Source organism: Morone saxatilis, unplaced genomic scaffold (assembly GCF_004916995.1).
Source record: "Morone saxatilis isolate NCDOM2014 unplaced genomic scaffold, NCSU_SB_2.0 Contig15, whole genome shotgun sequence".
NCBI classification, from domain to species: Eukaryota; Metazoa; Chordata; class Actinopteri; family Moronidae; genus Morone; species Morone saxatilis.
Genome location: NW_023339707.1, coordinates 22,503,619 through 22,516,465, shown reverse-complemented (window position 1 = coordinate 22,516,465; position 12,847 = coordinate 22,503,619). Strand labels below are relative to the sequence as shown.

The following is a 12,847-nucleotide window of genomic DNA, read 5'->3' as shown; positions in this document are numbered from 1 at the left end:
TGCACACCTTCACAGGCTGTGATAATAGTCTTGTCAGTTAACGTCAGTGTGGTATAAACTTATTTAACATTTTTTTGGTTTGTTTTGTCGTTTCCTTTTTTAAACACTGATTTCCAGAGTTTATTTACAGGAACTAATTTTAAATGGACTTGTGATCCTTTAAAGAAGGGCTACCATTTCCACAATCTGTTCTTGTGCAGAACAAAGTGGGTGACTACTTTAGCTGACCACCACACAGCTTTACCTGTATGCTGAGGAACGACGGCACACTCAGGACAGATCCAGTCTCCTTCAGGGCCGATGTTTAATGATGGGGTCAAGCAGTCCATGTGATAGCTGGAACAATAAGTACAACCAGAGATCTGCGATTAAATACCTTTTAACCGGTATTTCCAGCAGCTGCAACACAGTATGTAGGTGTTTGAGTGATATTAAACATTAGTTTAAAAATAGTCAAAGTGAGTCGAGTACAATTCACTATTGTACTCAAAATAATGCTACTGCTCTGAGTACAATGAACACTGGTATGTTCTGATCATTAAAGACCACATTAGGAGCATCTGAGAGTGGAATCATGACCAGATGTGTAACTTCAAAGTGCCCTGTAACTCCGTACCCTGAATCACACTGTGTGCACACTAGCAGTCGGTGTCTGCGGTCACTGCGTCCACATTCCTCGCAGATAAACGCGTTGCTCTCCTCCTCTTCATCGCCATCATCAGTCGTCTTTTTCTGCGTCCTCACTTTGATCTGCAACAGCACAAACAGTTCAGCTTCTCGACACTGTCCACATATTTCTAAATACTCAGATAGAAAGCTTCCACAGCAAATAATCACCTTCTTTTCAATGTCCCCTCCAGGACACCGTCTCTGGTGGATGAAAGCAAAACTGATCCGATCCACTGGGCAAGTGTTGGCTGTCTGAGGAACAAAATGTTTCAAGAAAAACAATTGTCCTTTTTTTGTCTTTTTATGTGATCCAGATCCTGAATATGAGATACTGTAATTGAATGTATCCCAGTGGAGGCTCATGCATCTCACTCCAAGTAAGGATTATTTTCATTGTCACATTATTTGCTGGTTTTTTTTGATGAATTCATTAATCGTTATGCCTATAAAATTTTAGAAAATTGCAAAACATTAGCTTCACATAGCTTCAACACCCCAGGGCGGCATTTAAAGATGACTTATGTCTACTGTAAACTGCAAATATATTACATTAACAATGATATAAAACAGAGAAAATCTGAAAATGTTCAAATCTGAGAAGCAATTTTGCTTGATAAAAGACTGAAGAGACAATCTATTAGTATAAAAAAGCTGAATAACTGTCAAAAGACTCACAATTCAGCTCTCATCTGAAATGCATTTTAAGATTTTAAATGATATTCTGTCATGTGTCTTTACATATTTAGCTCAAAACAAAGATCCATTAAAGATGGACAATTACACTTTTCTGTTTTAAAAACACAAATTAACTTCCAGATATTGATTGAAACTATTAGTATAGACAGTTATTGAATAAAAAATGACAGTATTTGACATATTGCCAGGTGGAGTGTAGGTTTACCTGGGACCATTGGAGAATACATTCAAGGCAAAAGACATGCTGACAGCTCTCCAGAGAGGCCACTGCTTGCTCGTCAAAGGGACTCAGGCAGATAGAACATTTATCTGAGTGTGGCATGAAATCTGCTGTGGACTCATCCATATCTGTAATATTAAGTTACTTGTCAAGGAAGTATGTGTATATAGGAGGTTTTAAAACAGCTGTTGTGCCACTTAAACAAGAGTATAATCAACAGTGACCATGTGCCACACTGAAGTTATTTACACACAGTTAAAGACACGAGGAGTGTCCAACACGAGGCATAAAACCACTTTATCCTCAGTTTTGTAGCTACGACACGGTCATAAACAAAATGTGATAACGTTACAACTCGACTTCAGGTTGGTGTGTCGCAGTTTTTTGTTTTTTGTTCACATTACAAGCTGTTTCTAGTTAGCTGGCTAACTTAGCTACGTTAACGTGAAGTTACATGCTGTTGCAACGTAACTGAGACTATCGCGAAGCCCTTCAGTCAGTGTAGGCAAACATTATTGAGGTTTTAGCTACGGGTGTTACAGCATATTTCATATAAAGCCATTATAATTAGTATCTCAACTAAAACTGCTGCTTTTAATTTTGTTCCGCGCTACACGACACACTTCCCCTCTGGGTCCTTCAAAATAAAAGCATCAAATTCACTTGCACAACACTTTTTGCTTAAAATAAAAATGAATTTGTGAAAACAGTATCTAAAATATTACTACAAACTACAAAATCTGGATTATCAACAAGGTACTTTATTTTTCGGTGTGATTTTTGTGTGTTTTATGCACACAGGACACATTCCTCCTAGGTAATAAACCTAATTCTGATTCTGATTCTGGTAAATTTAATAAACTAAAGCACAATATCAGCTCTTATGACAAGGTCCTGCTTTATTATCTGATCTTGAGGCCTTGTCTCTTGGAGGATATGTATCACAATCTAGTTTTCATTATTTTAGCTCATACATCATGCACATTATTAAGATATTTTGCGTACGCACAAGTTTTATCTTGTTTGCACAAGATTTGGATTCTGTGCACACAAAGTAAATGTAATATCTAATATAGTATCCATATCTTGCATGAAAATCCCTTAGTTTAAGATATACTCTTAACTAATACAAATACTTCATTTAGCTCTGCACGCCCATGACTTAGAAACTGCGTAACCTTGTAAATAAGAACCTCAAACATGTAAGGCCTTATATATAAGAGAAATGTGAAGTATGGTTGACCTCTATGGGCATTTTGTGTGATTATAACGAACTAAAAACAGAAATTATAAGAACACTCATCAAAAAGATAATGTAAAATGCTGGAAATGTGGGGGCGGTGTGAGTACATGCCCCAAAATGATTAGAGTTGTGTTCTGTCCAAACCTTTATTTATAGAGAGGCTTTTTTTAATCTATTTTTTTGCAATCTTTGAAGGTCTGGACCCAGATGGCAAAAACTCTTCTAATGAACTGGAGAGCCTCTTTTTCAGGATTGGGTGACAGAGGTAGGAAACATTGATGCATATATATTGTCATATAGGATGTGTAACAGAAAAACATTTCTTCAATAAGGGCACATTTATTTCTATTATAAATTATGTTAATATTAATATTAATCTCCATATTTTACATATTTCAGAGACAGCCTTTTAGTAATTTGGTTGATTGCTTTTGTGTTTTGGTGGTACGGGAATGAGGAAGTTATGTGTTTGTTTTCAGATACATTTTTACTGTTACATTTAAAAGTTTTCAATGAATATAATCATTATTTATCTTTAATATACTGCACTGGGGTGGGTGATAAAAGAAGTCATGCTATGCACCTCCCTCAACTCTCCACCTACAGTTCACTGAAACAGGAAATTAAGAGGCTTGAAAAAAGAGCAGCGTGTTATATACTCACTGTTTTCTGAGAGGAGCAACAAAACACTGCTTTTATCTCACGAGTGTTCGAGATGCAGTGTAGCTTTCTGCATTTGGAGATCAGGGAAAGGAGTCTCTAAGCAACCTGGTAAGTGTGTTTTTTCTCCCAAAATGATTGTCTGTTGTTTTTTTAACTTTAACTATATTTAATCTAGTTTTAGATTCTGTTAAGAATTTACATATAGAAATCTAATATTTCTGAAAGCTGTAATTCCTCAAAATGGGGTGAAAACGCTTCAACATCGTACAGCTGATTTAGTGCTCAGGATTCAAGTATGTTCATCAAGTAAATCATGTGACACATTTCATGTCTCAACAACGCTAGTGAAAGTGTGGCTTTCATTGTCAGTTACTTCCAGTTTAGTGGTCTTTTTTGTTTTTTTAGATGAATGTTAAGTGGTGATTATACATGTGAGTACACGTATCGTATTAAGTGTAGAATTGTCCACACTAGCTTTTCCCCTTTGTTTCCATAAACCTGAACAAAACAGAATAATGTAGTCAGCTTCTGGAACAAAAATAATATATTAAAAGCAGAATAAAAAAGACTGAAAATGTTTTTAACTGAGTACAAGATTTGTTTCCAAGGTAATGTTAAAGTAAAAGTGGAAAAACTCTGAATGGAAACATGTTTGTGTTGCTACAGTCACAGAAACCCTCCTGCAACGCAGCAGCGTTTATGAGAATCAACCTACGCCGTCTGACTTTGATTTAACTACACTGACAAAACACTCAAACCTGCAATGACAGACCTCAACTGCAGTGCCCATTCAGAAGAGTACCAGTACTACCTCTTCCCAGCGGTCTACATCCTAGCTTTAGTTGTAGGTTTACCAGGAAATCTGGCTGCCCTCTTCGCCTTCACCTTCAGGACCAGACCTCGCACGGCCTTCAGTGTGTACATCAGCAATCTGGCTGTGTCAGACATCGTCATCCTCTGCACTCTACCCTTTAGGATCGACTATCACCTCAGAGGAAACAACTGGGTCTTTGAGGATGTCGCCTGCCGTATCACCGGGATTCTGTACTTCGCCAACATCTACATGAGCATCTGTTTTATGACTTGCATCTGTGTGGATCGCTACATGGCCACCGTATATCCACACACCTATCTGAGGATGCGGAGCCCCTGGTGCTCTGTGGTGGTGAGTGTGGTGCTGTGGTGTGCTGTTGGAGTGGCTATGCTGGTCTTTATCCTCATGGGACCTCTGAAAACCAATGCAGACAAACCTGGGAGCTGCTTTGAGAATTTCAACCAGACTGAGTGGAAGACGCGTTTGGGGACATACAGCCTCCTGTGCCTGACTTTTGGCTCCCTGCTGCCTTCACTGATCATCCTGGTGTGTTACCCTGTAGCTGCGAGGCGCATTTCAATGATTAAGACTAAAACAGCCCAAAAGGCAGTGAGGGTCATTTACACCATCCTGGCTATAATGCTGTTCTGCTTCCTGCCCAACCATATAGTGTACCTGCTTCACCTCCTCGTACGCTTGAAAATAATCCAGAACTGCTCCGCTATGATCGCCATATACCACGCCAGGCGGGTCACCATGGCACTCGTCATCCTCAACACATGCCTGGACCCCGTGCTGTACTTTGTCACCACCAGCCACTGCAAATGGAAGCGCTTAAAGATGGCATGGCTGTGGCGGAAAATCAGGAGGCACAAGGGTGTTTATAACGTCACAGTAGACCAAGAGGGTTAACAGCACGTTTACTAATATAGCTCTGTATATGCTTTATTGTCATTGAAAATGTAACTTCTGTATTGCAAAAAAGTGACTTTTCTATAAACATGTTTATTCAAATTGGCTTTGTACATCAAAATAAAGGGAGAAATCAGATTTTGAGTGTCTTATTTTTCTTGCGCTTTATAAATGAGTCCATGAGATGCCGGCAACGTCACCAAAAAAGAATGGGCCAATCGGGGCAGAAGCCTGGATACATTTAGGAAAACTGAATCATTTAAGGATCAATATCCCAACAATACATGGAGAAAAAAAATGCTGTTAAACTTCACAGGTAAGAATATCAAATTCTCTGCACTGGGAAGTAGTTTTCATCCTCCACAAATCCAGATCCAGGAGTTCTTTTTTTAGTGAGAATTTCCCTTCAGATGTTCCCATTTTGGGACTAAAGATGTTTCAGCACAGTCCAGACGGAAGCCCTTTTTTCAGTAGAGTTGAAAGGAAACTCCCCAAGTCCTCATCCTGACAAAGAAAACCAGAACATAACATCAAAAAGAAGCAATGTAACAAATGACACAGCACAAATAATACTATATATATAATATATAACTGCAGAGGACTGAAAGCAGAGTTCAGTTCTGTGTTTATCAAAGTAGTTCCCCAATTTCTTACAAATGAAGAAGCTGCTACTTTCGACCCCTTGTTTTTTTGCATATGTCAGGGCGATTGTTTTGCTTGAATTATTTTTGTAATATTTGACAAAAAAAGTATGCAAATTATTATTTAATAGATCCTATTAGTCATTTCCATTTCAACTTGTGACCCCAGAATGGTAATTACTGATATATTGCATATTACAGTGAATTAAAGCTGCAACTAACATTATCCTTTAATCTACAAATTATTAATAATTATTCTTGATTAATTGCAGTGATAAATAGACCGTACTTGTACAGCGCCTTTCTTCCGACCACTCAAAGCGCTTTTACAATACATGCCACATTCACCCATTCACACACATCCATACAGTGATGGAAAATGCTCATCACAAACAGAAACACACACACATTTGTGGTTCAGTATCTTGCTCAAGGACACTTCGATACAGTATATGTGTGGTCTATAATGTCTGAAAACTGTGAAAATGCTTGTGATGATTTCAGTCCAATCTTCAGGCTGCTTGTTTTTCAACGGTTCAAATTTTATATATATTCAGTGCACAATGATATAAAAGACAGAAAAGCAGAACATTATTATATTCGAGAAGCTGAAATCATATCACTCTAATCCTTACAGTATTGCATTGCATTTCACTGCACATTTTGCTTGCGTGTGATAAACAAATAAACCTTTGAATCCTTGACAATTGATAATCTTACAAATGTGTTTAGTGAGCTTCCCGTCAAAAACTAAAGTATAGTGAACTTGGATTTAAGTTTTGTGGCAATCAAAACACTTTATGAAGAGAAGTTCAGATGGAAAAGATGTAACAAGAGGCAAAAATAGACATATCTTTGGTTGTCTTGCTCTTGAGCACGGAACACATTAAGCCACATAAACCACCCTCCTTCCATTGCGCAGTGAGAGCAACAGAAAGGTTACACTCTCTACTCTCATCTGATTGTCACTTTCAAAGCCCCCTTCTCTTAGACTGTCCACCCACACAAATGCTTTCACTTCTATGGCTCATCAAACCTCGGTACTGTGTGGGCATGTAAAAACTGACACCCCCCCGAGTGGTGCGGTCCAACTGGATTTCACCAAACAATGTACTCGCGTGCTGTGGCGAAAAGGTTCTGAGACAGGAAAGCCTGTGGGCAGGGTTTGAATCATTATACAAGATGTACAATAAACAGCTTCTACTTCATCATCGCTCCTTCTCTGCTGCTTGATTTATTTAAGGACATTTGAACTGTCTCTGCAGAAACCAAAGTCAATACAACTTTATGATTTTTGGGGAAACACATTTTTGAATCAGTGATGATTCTGTGAGCTGCAACAATTTCTGTAGTAAAAAATAAACTCTGATGTCTCTTAATAATAAAGATAATGCAACGAATAAGGGAGACAGGACTACAACTTTTACTTTGAACACAATCATAGCCGGATATCACTCAACTATCATGCAGGATATATCAAATTAATTAAAATCTATTATAGGCTTTATTTATCTATGACAGCAGAGCAAATAATATTTGAGTTCATATTGTTATGGTGTATTTGGGTGGTAATGCAGAAATACATTTTCTTCCACTTGTAAGAAACATAAAGCAAAAGATTACATGTTCTAAATGAAGGTGTGTGACCACAGCCCACGGTGGGTTTTTTACATCATTGCTTTGTGCACAATACTGCACAATACAAGCAGGATGCACCAAGTCCCACATTTAGAAATTTCATCTGCATATATGTTTATTCTTTAAACCATGCGACTACTTTGACAATGTTTACTTACGTTACAATGTAAAAAGGATTTTGGTAATCATTTTTTGCATATACAGTCTTGGTGACAGGTTACCTGCATTGTTTTGCCTATACAAATATCCTATATAAATAATAAACCCAGACGATTATTTATGCGCACAGTTTTGAGCCCTACAGAAGATAGTACAGATACAATCTGCAACTGTGTTTGTCATTTTCCAGGAAATGAGTCATCAGATGGACCTGTGGTCACTGATCTTGTGGTGTGATAATCACTTCTAAAACCAAAGATATTCTTATTGACCTCAGAAAAGCATCACAACCACTTTCTCAGATAATGGTTGACAGAGGAACGGTGGAAACTATGGAGAGCTATAAGTACCTTGTTGTAGTATCTTACTGCTTGTGGCCCTTTCGATAACTTTCTAAGCTCAGATCTCACCACAATACCGAAACAGCTCTTGGGTTGAATTGTCAATGACAAAGTACAAACATAAGAAAATGACCAGGTGTCCATTCTTATGCTTCTAGATCTCAGAGCTGCATTCAACAGTGTTCATCATACATTTCTTATTAGAAAGATTGGAAACAAGGGAGCTACTATGTGTGCGTAAGAAAATTTGTTTCCAAAACAGTCAATACATCATGTGGAATTCCACAGGGATCAATTCAAGGCCTCCCTACCCCTCAGACACATAATACATACAAACTAAATTCATTACCACAGTTATGGATAATACACAACTATATATCTCCTTGTCCATGAATGATCAACATAGTTATATGATGTATTGCGGATAAACACCAGTGGGTAAGTCACAAGTTAAAGCTAAAGCGCTGTGATGTTCCAGTGCTAAAGCGAAGGGACAAAAAATTAGGCCTCATCTTGATTCCTTATCTATTAAAACAAAAGCAAGAACCTTGGTGTCTTTATCAATTTCAACCTCAGTGTCCACAAAAATATAATCTCATATATCCCAAAAACAAGAGGCTGCCAATAAAAAACAGACCCAGAGAGACACACTTTTATAACCTGTAATAATGAATATTGTAATGGCCTTCTCTCTGGCCTGCCACAGAAAACTGTGGGACAGTTCAATTGTCTTATTGTGTTTTTACTGTGTTTATGTTTTTATGCTTCCTTGCTGCTAGAAATAAATCCTCTTCTTAGGCAATAAAGATCTGAACTGAACTCATAAGTGTAATGTGCAAGACATTTAAAAGGCCATTTAGATGCTGCTGTAGAATTTAAATTAGTGAAGCATGAACAATGAAACTGCTTTACCTGATAACTCCAGGAAAGCAACAGGACCTTGGTGTTGGGGTCTTCAGTGGAGGAGGAGACTTTGATGACTATAGACTCCACCATGACTGTGCCATCAGGGAGGTGCTGGATGGTGTAACCTTTTAACACACTGAAGCATAGAAATGCAAAAGCAAGGCATATAACACGTTATCTTAAATGTCAGAAATGAAATGTGATATAGAAATATGATTCAATACAGCAATAAAAGAGCGCAAAATTCTGACAAAATGACACAGACTGTATACACTTGAGTATATTACAAATATACTATAATAACGCAGATATGTAAGTAGACGAAGGATGCCCATTAACCCTCCTCTTCCTGTAGTGCTACCTCACCTCTTGAGGTGTGTGTAGATTCTGTGAAGTGTGTCGGTGTCGCTGTGCGGGTCCTGGAGCTGCACGCGGCAGGTGAAGCGTAACTGATGTTCGTTGAGGCCCAGCTCCTTCAGGGCCTGCTCCGACGACACCAGCTTTAGACTCTGTGTTCGAGGGGAAAAGACAAGAAGGAGGTCAATCATGAACTGTCGACCAACAAAATCCCACTAGTGTGTGTTAACACTGGACTTACATTTTCTTTCATGATCAGGGTTCCATGCATGGTGCGAGGTTTTTTGGGATCAGGAAGAGGCCCTTTAATACAAGAATGGATTATAACATAAATAAATGCAATTTCCCAGCTTGGGATCAATAAAGTCTATCTATCTATCTAACTATCTAAATAAACAAGAAAATATTAAATAAAAAAACAGGTGATTTGCGTACAGGTGATGCTGAAGTGCTGCTGAGTTGTCCCTACCAATACAGAGCTCAAATAATCTCATTTTAACTGCACATTAACACACACACACACATTAAGGGCCGCCCACACTAACAACAATAATTACAACTATAACGATGTGAGCATTCACACACGGATGAACAATAAAGTTGTGCCGGCCGCTGTTGACCTGTTACGGCTGTATGTTGCACAGAGAAAAAAATAAGAAACCTAGAAGGATATGGGTTCACGAAGTTCCTCAAAGACGAGAGGACTTAGGAGAACGTAACAATGAGAGTAGTCTCCCATTAAAGGCCATCATTAAGGACATTAAGGACTAAAAATCATTAGTGTTTGGTAGTATGTCTCAGGTAAAATTATGTTTTTTATGTATGATTAACTAAAATGACATTTAATAAGTTGTATTCCACAATATCATTCATCAAATCACTCTGAAAGTGATTGAAAGTGCAATATTGTTCTCCACTGTTGTTGTTGTTGTTACAGTTGTGGTATGGAGCATCCACTTTAAAAAGATGTAGTTACAGTTATTCTAATTATATACTAATAACAATATATTTATAGTTATCATTCTTGGTGTGGACAGCCCTTTAAGGTCTAAGTGTGACAGTTTGACATATGGGGAATACCTGACCTTATGATTAGGATCTACTGCGCTGCGCATTATCAGCTCGCTGCAGCTCTGGCAGTAGTACTAGTGGTTAGTAGTAGAGTTTAAAATTGTCTTTGATGGCTATAACTAACATCAATTAACTGATATTATATTTAAATCTTTGGCGTAAGGTGCCAACATGTAGGATAGATATTTATTGAATTTTATTCACGTGTGGATCAGGAGTTGAGTTTGTATGAGTCATTTAACTATAACACATGACATTTCTCATTATAACACCTAATTGGGTCGTGACATTTTGGCATGAGGGAAAGATTTCTAGCTGAGTGAAGTACAAGAACAAACACTGCAATCACATAAACTAGAAACTAAAATGTCAGGCCCAACAAACTGAAATGGAGCCTACTGTGTGCCTACACAGTTTCAGCTGTACCTAAACCACTGTGACCACAGACAAGCCACTTCATTTCTCCTTAGGGTGCAAACTAAAGAAACAAATTCCTAAGTTTTCTAAACCATTAACAAAACATACCTCCAAGAGCCATCTCCCTCTTGAGCAGGTTGAGTGAGATATCCACAGGGACACTGGGGTTTGTTGTCACAGTCACTGTCTCTCCGTTTGCCGGCATGTAGCAATCGATGCCTGCCATTTAAAAAGAGAAACATTCACTGTCAACGCCTTCTCTTCCTGCTGTGAGCAATGAGCATGCAAACATTTACCAATTACTTTTAATGAGCCAAACATGACTGATGAGATGTGTCTACTTTGGTAATCTGTTTAAAGCTGTGGATGGAGATGCACTTACTGAACTCCTGTTCAATCTTTCCCTTGAGGAACTCCATTTTCACTGCTTCCCCATGGACCAGCAGCATGTTTCGAGGCTCTGCCATACGAATGAGCTGCATGATGCCCTTCGCATCTGCATGGGCACTGAAAGACATGTACTCCACCTGGAGCTTCACATCCAACTGGAAGAATCACAGAGAAATGAGTTAACCCCTATGCCAGTGTTGTTTTTCACATGGATCCCAGTTTCAAAGGTCCAGTGTGTAGGATTTACTGGCATCTAGTGGTGTAGTTGCTGATTGCAACAGCCAGTGTTTGGTTTGTCTGTTCTGGGCTACTGTAGAAACATACAGACTCAGTAGAAGACCTACTTCCTCGATAGATAGAACAGCTCATTCTAAGGCAACAAAAAACACAACGATCTTATTTTCCAGTGATTATCCACTAATGAAAACATACTTATAAATATTATATTCCAATTCTGCCAATACAATCTCTTAAATGTTACACACTGGGCCTTTAAATGAGTCATTTGATATTTCGAGAAATACTCTTATTGGCTTTCTTTCTGAGAGTTAGACGAGAAGATGAACACCTCTCTAATATCTGTTTTATCAAATGTTAAACCAGCGCTAGTAGACGGCTAGCTTAGCTTAGCATAAAGACCTCTTACTAATTTCCATGGTATAACTTGTTTATTTGATTAAAATGTAACGGTGGTATATTGTGCTTTTACAGGAGTTCTAGACAACCAAAGCTATGCTAAACTATTTCACTCTGCCCAGCTAATAAATATTAATTCGATGTTAACTTTAGAGGCTAGTAGGCAGATTTTGTTACCATTGGACTTAGCCAGGCTAGCTGTGTCCCCCTGCTTTCAGTCTTGATGCTAAGCTAAGCTAAGCACCTCCTGGTTGGTGTGTTTAACAGACAGATAAGACAGTATTCAATCTAAACATCCAACTTCTGCCAAGACAGCAAAAATGCATGATGATGAGTTCCAGGTATAAAATCTGTGACTTTATCTGTAGAGTTGAAATAAATTATTAAAGCCATAAAACACAAATGAACGGGAAATAAAACCTTACTGTTGATCTTCCTTCCATCTCCAGTTTCCTCTGCCCATTTAGGATCTTGTGGCCGATTGTTCCTTGTACACAATATCCAGGCATGATTACCTAAAACACAAAGCAGAGCTAGTTGTTTTTAAAGCACCGTTACTTTTAAAAACATCTCCCATTTCCTTCTATCTTCCAGACTCACCATGTTCTTCTCATTGCCTGCCCATTTCTTGAAGATCTGCAAGGACTGACCGGCATGCAGCATACCTGGCGTGGCAAACACCACCTGAAAGTGAACAAATTGTTGTAGATTCATCCTGAACCTTTTGAAATGTACACTTTGGAGGAAAAACATTACCTACCATAGGCCCGGGGTTATCAGCGTAGGAGCGGTCAAAGGCCTTGATGTGCTTAAATTCAAACATGTTTCTTTGTACAAAGGTTTTTCGAATCTTCTGGTTGGTCCATGTTATGAAAAGCTTGTAATAGTGGTTAGCTTTCTCCGTCAGCCCAGTGGAGAAGTAGATTGGGGCCTTCAAGTTCATCCTCTCCCTGGTTGGGGAGAAGAGGTAATTATAGTGTCTGCTCGATGAGCCGCCACTTAATATGACACAGATCATACACCACCATCATTCTATCATGCGTTATATAATATATACAGCTATTTTAGTTTTTA

At 38.4% G+C, this 12,847-nt stretch overlaps 3 protein-coding genes across 4 annotated transcripts in view; 1 reads left to right on the top strand and 2 right to left on the bottom strand.

The window, feature by feature from the left end:
• Positions 1-244: 244 nt before the first annotated feature.
• On the bottom strand, positions 245-2,215 carry LOC118324506 (PHD and RING finger domain-containing protein 1-like; the record flags this gene model as incomplete). 2 transcript variants are annotated; one of them, XM_035656882.1, is given in 5 exon segments in its annotated part: positions 245-336; positions 617-750; positions 838-921; positions 1,571-1,713; positions 1,839-2,215. In XM_035656882.1, coding segments are annotated over 4 exon segments (451 nt in total), but the record flags the coding sequence as incomplete, so codon positions are not given.
• A 1,238-nt stretch (positions 2,216-3,453) lies between these two features.
• LOC118324840 (lysophosphatidic acid receptor 6) lies at positions 3,454-5,355 on the top strand. The gene is made up of 2 exons (XM_035657316.1): positions 3,454-3,599; positions 4,158-5,355. The coding sequence occupies exon 2, from the start codon at positions 4,255-4,257 to the stop codon at positions 5,215-5,217; it is 963 nt and encodes a 320-aa protein (XP_035513209.1). The 5' UTR covers positions 3,454-3,599; positions 4,158-4,254; the 3' UTR covers positions 5,218-5,355.
• The window catches only part of ints11 (integrator complex subunit 11), a 10,496-nt gene continuing 2,939 nt past the window's right edge, over positions 5,291-12,847 (bottom strand). Inside the window, exons 9-17 of the mRNA XM_035657315.1 lie at positions 12,534-12,723; positions 12,374-12,457; positions 12,199-12,288; positions 11,130-11,292; positions 10,856-10,966; positions 9,501-9,562; positions 9,269-9,411; positions 8,909-9,038; positions 5,291-5,721 (exon numbers count right to left, since the gene is read on the bottom strand). Coding sequence (XP_035513208.1) covers positions 5,656-5,721; positions 8,909-9,038; positions 9,269-9,411; positions 9,501-9,562; positions 10,856-10,966; positions 11,130-11,292; positions 12,199-12,288; positions 12,374-12,457; positions 12,534-12,723 — 1,039 coding nt within the window. The 3' untranslated portion in view covers positions 5,291-5,655. The remainder of the gene's footprint in view (positions 5,722-8,908; positions 9,039-9,268; positions 9,412-9,500; positions 9,563-10,855; positions 10,967-11,129; positions 11,293-12,198; positions 12,289-12,373; positions 12,458-12,533; positions 12,724-12,847) is intronic.

Bases quoted from the DNA above. Each gene is read 5' to 3' on its own strand.
- LOC118324840 (XM_035657316.1), top strand. From the start codon at position 4,255: ATGACAGACCTCAACTGCAGTGCCCATTCAGAAGAGTACCAGTACTAC.